The sequence below is a fragment of the Chrysochloris asiatica genome, unplaced genomic scaffold, assembly GCF_000296735.1.
Source record: "Chrysochloris asiatica unplaced genomic scaffold, ChrAsi1.0 scaffold00140, whole genome shotgun sequence".
NCBI lineage: Eukaryota > Metazoa > Chordata > Mammalia > Afrosoricida > Chrysochloridae > Chrysochloris > Chrysochloris asiatica.
In genome coordinates, this window is record NW_006408658.1 from 430691 (window position 1) to 439449 (window position 8759).

The window sequence follows — 8759 nt, forward strand, 5'->3', positions numbered from 1 at the left end:
TGAAGTTGTCAAGGACTTCATTCTTCTTGGATCAACTATCAACACTCATGGAAGCAGCAGTCAAGAAATCAAATGACATATTGCATTACACAAATAAGCTGCACAAGACCTTTTTAAAGTGTTGAAGAGCAAAGATGTCAGCTTGAGGACTAAGGTGTGCCTGACCTAAGCCATGGTATTGTCAATAACCTCATATGCACGCGAAAGCTGGACAGTGAATAAGGAAGACTGTAGAAAAATTGATGCTTTTGAGTTATTTTGTTGTAGGAGAATACTGAAAGTGTCATGGGTTGCCAAAAGAACCAATATATCCGTTTTGGAAGAAGTGCACCGAGAGTATTCCTTGAAGGCCAAGATGGCAAACTTTATCTCTCATACTTCGGACATATTGTCAGGAGGGACCAGTCATGGAGAAGGATATCATGTTTGGTATGGTGGAGGGTCAGAGAAAAAGAGGAAAACCCCCAACGAGATGGATTGGCCAAATGGCAGCATCGATGGACTCAAGTGTGGCAACAGTAGTGTGGTTGGCCCAGGATCGAGCAGTGTTTCATTCTGCTGTGCATAAGGTTGCTATGAGTTGGCACTGACTCAGTGGCACCTAAAAACAACAGCAAAGGTGTTAACTTGGTATCTCATATGTGAAAGAAAGAAAGAAGAGTAATAAAACCTAAAGACACTTGGAATAAACTAATCCAATAGACTAATGGAGCAGGTGAGCATTAGTCACTACGACTGAGATCAGAAGTACTAGATGGTGCCTGTCTACCACTAACAACTGATTTGAAAGAGATCACATTAGTAAGTCCCAGATAGAGTGGCAGAAATTTGTTTTTTTTAAAGACAGGGCTTACTGGTCAGAAAGAGACTAGAGGAACCTACCAGTATGGGCTTCAACCATCCTTTAAGTCTGGAACATAACTCAACTCTGTGGCCCAATTTTCAGGCAAGCAGTAGATAAGGTATATAGTTGGGACAACAATACTAGAAAGGTATACTCACCATGGAATGGTCAATCATTCAAGACCTAAAGGGCAACATTTAGCTAAGGACAAAGTTGAGAAGGGATGGAAGGTGGGTGGAATGGAAATAGAAACTAAAGAAAGGAAGTGGGAGAATGGTTGTTGCATGGAGAAGATTTCAATCATTGAAATGAAACAAAGTGTATGATTTATTGAATGTAAAACTGATAATCTTCTCTGTAAAGCTTTACTCAATTTACCAAAGAAAGTTAAAAATAACACCCCCTAAGACTGAAACACAAAGGGACTACATGAACAGGCATGTAAGCTTGCTGGCTACCATCTTGGTCTACTGGTGAGTGGAACAGGGGGAAAGGAAGCATTGAAGAAATGGGCTGAGTTCAACCACATTCTATAGACTCCCCTTGACCTGGAGATGAGAGAGCGAGAGAAGAGGAAGGGCTGGTTGGTCCAAAGTGTGGTGAGACCTGGGGACACCTGAGCCCATGAACAAGAACATAGCCACAGAGGGCTAGAGCTGAGAGTGAAGCATCCAACTGATATGAAGTGAGGGGAGACGCACAAGAACAACCAAACTTGCAGATAGTACTCATTTGACCTAGCTTTGAAGGCTTGATAATCAGAACTCGATTAGAAGAAGATAAAAAAAAGTTTTTTAATAAAGGAAACTAGGGTAAATTGCTACAATTTTATGGACTTGACCTATACTCATGAATGCAGTAGCTCAAAATAACATCAGGAGTCTTCACATCAAATATCAATGCTATCCCCTCTGTGTACAGGGTAGATAGGGATGGGCAACTTAGACATTGGCTATCTAAAATGAGGAAACGAAAAAGGCATGAAGTGACTGGCTTACAAGTTTTCAAGAGGGAGTTTAGTTTAAGAGTATGCAGGGGGAAACAGAATCCCCACTGAATAGTTTTCATCTTGTCTAGATGGGTCTGGTGAAAAGAGATGGGGATAAGATTCTTATGATTCAGTAGTGAATAATTGTTATCATGACTAATTGTGACTGTCACAATTGTAAAGGTAGAAGTTTTGGAACAAAAATGGGAGAGTAGTTAATCTTACAGTTCATAAACAGAGGACCCTAGGGCCATCAAGGGAGAAGAGCACAAGTGGAATGTGGGCCCTTATCCAGAGAAGCAGCAGCACCAGAGATAGAGGCAGAGATGGAGGCATGGAGAGAGGGAGCAGCTGAGAACTCTAGATTCATGGAAAGAGAGGGACTGAGAGCTGGTGGCCAGGAGGCAGGCTTGCAGAATGTGCCCTATGCTGGTTTAAATTATTATACATGCCTGAGTGTTTTGGGGGTTTGTTTTGTTTTTTAAAAAAGAGCTAAAATGTATAGAGAGAAATAGTGTTAACTGATGGTATATTGAGGGGATTATAATCATTGTAATGAAACAAATTATGTGATTTGTTGAGTGTAAAACTGATGATCTGCCCTGTAAACTTTCACTCAAATCACAATAAAAACTTAAAAGAAAAAAGAAAGTTAAAGATAAAATTAAAAATCACTTATGGGAATGAAGAATACATAAAAATGGTACTTCTAAAACTCTGAATCCATGTCTAATGCATCTTTTCAAGCTCCTTTCAGATAGCATTGCCCAAAATCTGAGGAAACAGAATGGTCTTTCCTGTATCATGCCAACTCTATAAATTATAAAACATAAGGGATGTAAGGAAAAGATCAAATCACTGCATCCTGTTGTTGTAATCACTTCGGTAGCCCAGAGTGCATGTACTCTATGGGACAGCTAATGAATCAATGGTCCTTTATAATAAACACTGTGCATAAGATCTTTGACATTGAAGCACACTATTTGTTGAAACACATTAATAATTCTCAAAGAATCACACTGGCATTAAGGCCAGGTCAACCTCCTAAAGTAGTTGAGGAAAGCTTCTCTGTAGTTTCAGACCTTGGATTTATAAGGTATATGCATCTTTAGATATTTATAAATAACATTACAAAGTATTGAATTTATCATATCCTGGATGCTACACAATGCCACCCTACATTCTAGTCCTCCAATGAAATTGGGAAACTGCATCTTTTCCAATAGTATTGGAATCATTCTTGTTTTCTCTGCTTAGAAGTTCTATTATGGTCCATTTTGAGGACGCCAGCTTGTCAACCATTATAATGTATTTAGATGCTCAATAACAGCCACCCACTTTACTGATTCCTCTTCATAGAAATACTGCATCAACTTTGAATGTTACTGCTGGAGAACATGACTTGAGCCAGACAGAACCAGGAGAGCAAACTCTCACCATTGAAACCATCATCATACACCCATATTTTACCATCAAGAAACCAATGGACTACGATATTGCCCTTTTGAAGATGGCTGGAACTTTTCATTTTGGTAAACATTTGAGGCCAGGAGGAAAGCCTTGGCTCACCATGAATTCCCTACCTTGTGTGCTCCATATCTTCCATTTCATAGCACAGTCCATGTTATGTAGCATATGCCCAGCAGTTGTACTGTAAGAGCTTTCAGACAGGAGTTTGGTGTGGAAGACACTGCCCAGAATCTGTTTTGCTTTGGTAGAATTATGTGAGTCAGAAGAGGGTCTTTTGTCTGACAAATAGCCCCTGGAGATACCAGAAAGAAATATCGCATCTCTCACATGGTCTATAGGAGACCATTTAGATGTGAATTGGTGATTGTTTATGGTGTTCTTTATCCGGTGGATGAAATAAGCCTTTTCTCTTTTCTGCAGGCCAGTTTGTGGTGCCCATGTGTCTCCCAGAGCCAGGAGAGCAATTTGAAGCTGGATTTATTTGTACAACTGCAGGCTGGGGCCGCTTGGCAGAAAGTAAGAGTTTCAATGTCATTTCTCCTAATTATTAGTGGATAGCCACAAAAGAAAAAAATTATTTTTAAAACAGTTGTGTGAGCATTTTTGAAGACAGAGAGCATCATAATGTAGTTAGGATTTCAGATCATTCCAAAAGACACAAATCTAAATGAGGTTATCTTGTACTCAGAAAGGGTGAAAAAGTTATTTGCCAGGGCTCCTGTCTGTTTTCCAGATGGCCTCCTCCCACAAGTCCTGCAGGAAGTGAACCTGCCCATTTTGACCCAGAAAGAGTGTTCAGCAGCTCTGTTAACCCTCAAGAAGCCGATCAGTGGAGGGACCTTTCTCTGCACAGGCTTTCCAGATGGAGGAAGAGATGCGTGTCAGGTAGGCAGGAACTGCTGGGCTGGCAGGCCTCAGGCCCAGCTTCCTTTGGCTTTGTGAGGTGCAGAAAGAAAGTTAAAGGAGAAAATGGATTCTGGAAAGAAGCATCAGCGCTAATTTAAGTACCTTGTTTTGAGTAGAGAGGGTGAACTGAGCTCAGGGGAGGTCTTCTGCCTTCTCCAGAAACCAAATGACAGAGAAAATGCCAGCAATGGGCTCAGGGTGCTCTCATACCTAAAAAGACTGGCTCTTAACTATTTATAGATTTTCCACCTTGTAGCTAATGTGGACCTTATTTTTCCTCCACTCTTCTTGCTGGTTAAGACCTGAAGTCAGGGTAAGATTTTAAAGTATAGAATGAGACAGGGAAAGGAAGAAAGTCTGATACTTTAATGAAGACCTGGAATGGGGAAAAAAGAGAAGGAACTGATGGCTCAAGTAGTATTTGAGGATCAAATGGGGACTGTGCTTGACTGTTCTGGAGACTGAGTTTGTGTTATTAGAAGTGGAGGGATTTCAGTGATCCTCATCTAACATCCTTGTTGGGGAAAGGAGTGAACCACTTGAAGGCACAGATACTGACAAAGACATCTTCCCTGCAGGGAGATTCAGGAGGTTCCCTGATGTGCCGGAATAAGAAAGGAACTTGGACTCTGGCTGGTGTGACTTCCTGGGGCTTGGGCTGTGGTCGAGGCTGGAGAACTAATGTGGAGAAAAATGACCTAGGATCCCCGGGGATCTTCACAGATCTTACTAAAGTGCTTCCCTGGATCCACAGACACATCCAAACTGGTAATAAAGCTAGCACAAAAGCTCAAGAATCTGCCATTCTGCTAAGGTCCGAGGGAGTCTCTGCTTCTGTTCTCAGTGTACCGCACAAGGATAGTGATGTTTACTAAATCTGAAAACAAGAATGAGATATAGTATGTGGTATGGCATGCAGGTACTCAATGAAATATGAATCTGTCCATTCTAGATTTTCTAATCCTTTCCTTTAATTGAAACTATATCATCTACTGGTATGTTTTCACTACTTTTATCTCAGTTGTGCCTGCGACATACCACACACTAATAGCATAGATCAGGAGTTCTGGTGGCACTGTAGGATAAGCAGTAGACTGCTACTCAAAAAGTTGGCAGTTCAAATCTAACACTAACTCCACAGAACATAAAGATGTACAGCCTTGGAAATTTTTAGTTGCCGCAACTAGGTTTGGATCACAGGGTTGCTAATGCATTTAGTGGGTTGTTGTTGTTAAGTGCCATCAAATCAGTTCCACCTCACAGCAATCCTGTGTAGAATTTTCAAGTGGCTGGTAAGACTGAACTGCTGACCTTGCAGTTCAAACCGACCTTGAAGTCCAGAGGATTAACCCACAGCACCATACCATGCTGACAGATACTTGACAATGCATAAGACAGTTTCCCTCTCCAACCCCCAAACAAGATACTGAGGTTGAAAAGCCGGAGCATAGATCTAAGTGTAGTGAGTCTGGAAAGGCCTGGATCTGTATACATACAGCCTTCCCTTTTTACTACATTTTATTTTTAGAGCAGTTTTCAGAAAACTGCACAGAAAGTACCTCTGTACCCTCTGCACAGTTTCAGTTATTATTAATACCTTTTATTAGTGTGGTACATTGGCTACAATTGATGAACCAATATTGTTAGTTGCTGTGAGTCAGTTCTAACTGATAGATATGCCACATGTGCAGAGTACAACTGTTCCATAGGGTTTTCAAGGTTGTGACCTTTTGGAATCAGATAGCTAGGCCAGTCTTCCAAGGTACCGCTGGGTGGGTCTGAACCACCAACCTTTAGGCTAGAAGTCAAGAGCTTGCACATTTGCATTACGCAGAGACTCTTAGCCAATATTAATACATTATATTCACTGAAGACCACAGTTTGTATTAGGGTTCACTCTTAGTGTTGTGCATTTCTATGAGTTTTAATAAATGCATATTGTTATTATCTCTACCATTATAGCATAATAAAGAAGAGATTTGCTTCAATAAAAAATTCCTGTCTTCCTTTTTCTCCATTCCTTGGCTAACACTGATCTTTTTACTGTCTAATTTCACCTTTTCCACAATGTCATATAGTTGGTATCATATAGTATGGAGTTTTTCCAGACTGGCTTCTTTCGCTTAGCAATGTGCATTTAATTGGTTATTGAAGTTATTAAAATTCTGTATGTCTTTTCATCATTTGGTAGCTTATTCCTTTTTATTACTGAAAAATACTGTTGTATAGATGTACCACGGTTTGTTTATGCATTCACTTATCAAAGGACAGCATGGGTGTGTCTAAGTGTTGAAAATTATGAATAAAGATGCTATCAACATTCCTGCATATGGGTTTTTGTATGGACATACGTTTTCAATTTATTTGGTAAAACACCTAGAAGCAAGATTGCTAATCATATGGTACGCCTATGTTTACCTGTGCTAGAAACTACTAGATATCCAACATGACAGTCTTGCTACTTTGTTTTCCCACAAGCAAAAAATGCTTCACATTCTTCCCACCATTTGGTGTTTTAGAGAGCAGCCATGGTAATAGGTGTGCAGTGTTTGGATTTTAGTCATTCTAGTAGGTGCCATATGGTACCTAATTGTTTTCATTGCAACTCCCAAATGACATATGAGAGACCAGGTGTGGCGCTGTAGGATAAACACTGGACTGCAAGGTCAGTTTGAACTGCAACCTCTGCTATTTAAATCTATCAGGCACTCCTCAGAAACACTATACAGGGTAGCTATGAGTTGGAACTGACTCAATGCCACTTAACAATGACATATGATAGAAGTGGTGCTATAGGATAAGCACTGGACTGCTAATCATAAGGCCAGTGGTTCAAACCCACTAACTCCTCCTCAGAAACCCTAGACAGGGTTCCTATGAATTGGAACCTGCTTAACAGCACTTAACAACATATGATGCTCAGTAACTTTTCATATGCTTGCCTGCCATCTATATATCTTTTGTGATGAGATGTCTAGTCAGATATTTTACTAACTCTGAAATTGGATGTTTGGATTTTATTGTTCAGTTTTAAGGACTCTCTGTACATTTTGGATAGAATTCCTTTATCAATTAGGTGTTTTGCAAATATTTACATGCAATCTGTGACTTATCTTTTCATTCCCTAAAAGTGTCTTTCACGGAGCAGAAGCATTAATTTTAAGAAGTCCAACTTAGCATATTTTTTTTTCTTTTATGGATTATTCTTTTGGTGTTGTATCTAAAATCTCACAGTCAATCTCAAGGTCACCTAGGTTTCCTCCTGTGTTCTCTTCTGTAAATTATATATTTTCATGTTTAACGTTTACGTCTGTCATTCATTTAAGTTTCATGAAAGGTATAAGATCTTTATCTATATCTATATATTTTTTGCATGGTGAATGTCCAGTTGTTCTAACATTATTTGTTGAAAAGACCATCATTTCTTTATTCCACATAATTTTCTGTGCTGAGTTAATTTTGTTTGTGCATTTTCTTGTCATTTTCTCCATCTCTGTTACTTTAATGTTTATTAAATTTTTTGTTTTGATGAGAAGGTGCATTTGGAGATTAATTTGCTCTTTCTTTTCAATGTTCCTAAGGGAGAAGCTATAGCCTGTAAATTCTGATAGATTGTATTTTTATTCTCTTATTAGACTTTAGTTATTTTTCATCTCTTTATGAGACTTCTTAGACCCATGTGTTACTTAGAACTGTGGTGTTTAATCTCAGAGTATTTGGGGATTTTCAATAATCTTTTTGTTGTTGATTTCTAGATTAAATGTATGTGGCTAGAGAGCATACTTTGCCTGATTTCTATTCTTTTAAATTTATAAATGTACATTTTATAGCTCAGAATGTGGTATCTTTTGGTGAATGTTCCATGTGGACATAAGAAGCATGTGTATTATGCTATTATTGGGCGAATTATTCTGTTAGTGATTGATGATGCTATTCAGTTCCACTTTATCCTTACTTCTGCCTGATGGACCTGTCATGTATGGACTGACAGAGGATTGCTGAAGTCTCCAACTGTAAAAGTAGATTTGTCAATTTCTCCATGCAGTTCTTACCAATGTTTGCCTCACATATTTTGATGCCGTTTGTGGACACATGCATATTCCAGATTGTTGTGTCTTCTTGGAGAATTGATCCTTTTATCATTATGTGATGCCCATCTTGATCTCTAATAATTTCCCATGTTCTAAAATCTCCGCTATGGGTCAGAACCAACTCAATGGCACTTAAAAACAAATACCAAAAATCTACTTTGTCTGAAATTATATAGCTACTCCAGCTTCCACCACTCACCTGTCAGTTTGTCGTACAATGGTGGCTTGTGAGTTGCTGTAATTCTGAATGCTATGCCACCGGTATTTTAAATGCCAGTAGGGTCACCCAGTTACGAATCAGGCTGCGAACCTGAAGGTCAGCAGTTCGAAACTACCAGCAGCTCCACGGGAGAAAGGTGAGGCTTTCTACTCCCGTAAAGATTTACACCCTCGGAAACCTTGTACAGGGTCGCTATGGGTCGGAACCGACTTGATGGCACTTAACAACAACAACAACAGG

General features: G+C 39.5%; 1 protein-coding gene across 1 annotated transcript in view; it reads left to right on the plus strand.

The window, feature by feature from the left end:
- The window catches only part of OVCH2 (ovochymase 2), a 34522-nt gene that overhangs the window by 7850 nt on the left and 17913 nt on the right, over positions 1-8759 (plus strand). The window contains exons 4-7 of the mRNA XM_006870292.1: positions 3192-3364; positions 3723-3818; positions 4036-4187; positions 4787-4976. Coding sequence (XP_006870354.1) covers positions 3192-3364; positions 3723-3818; positions 4036-4187; positions 4787-4976 — 611 coding nt within the window. The remainder of the gene's footprint in view (positions 1-3191; positions 3365-3722; positions 3819-4035; positions 4188-4786; positions 4977-8759) is intronic.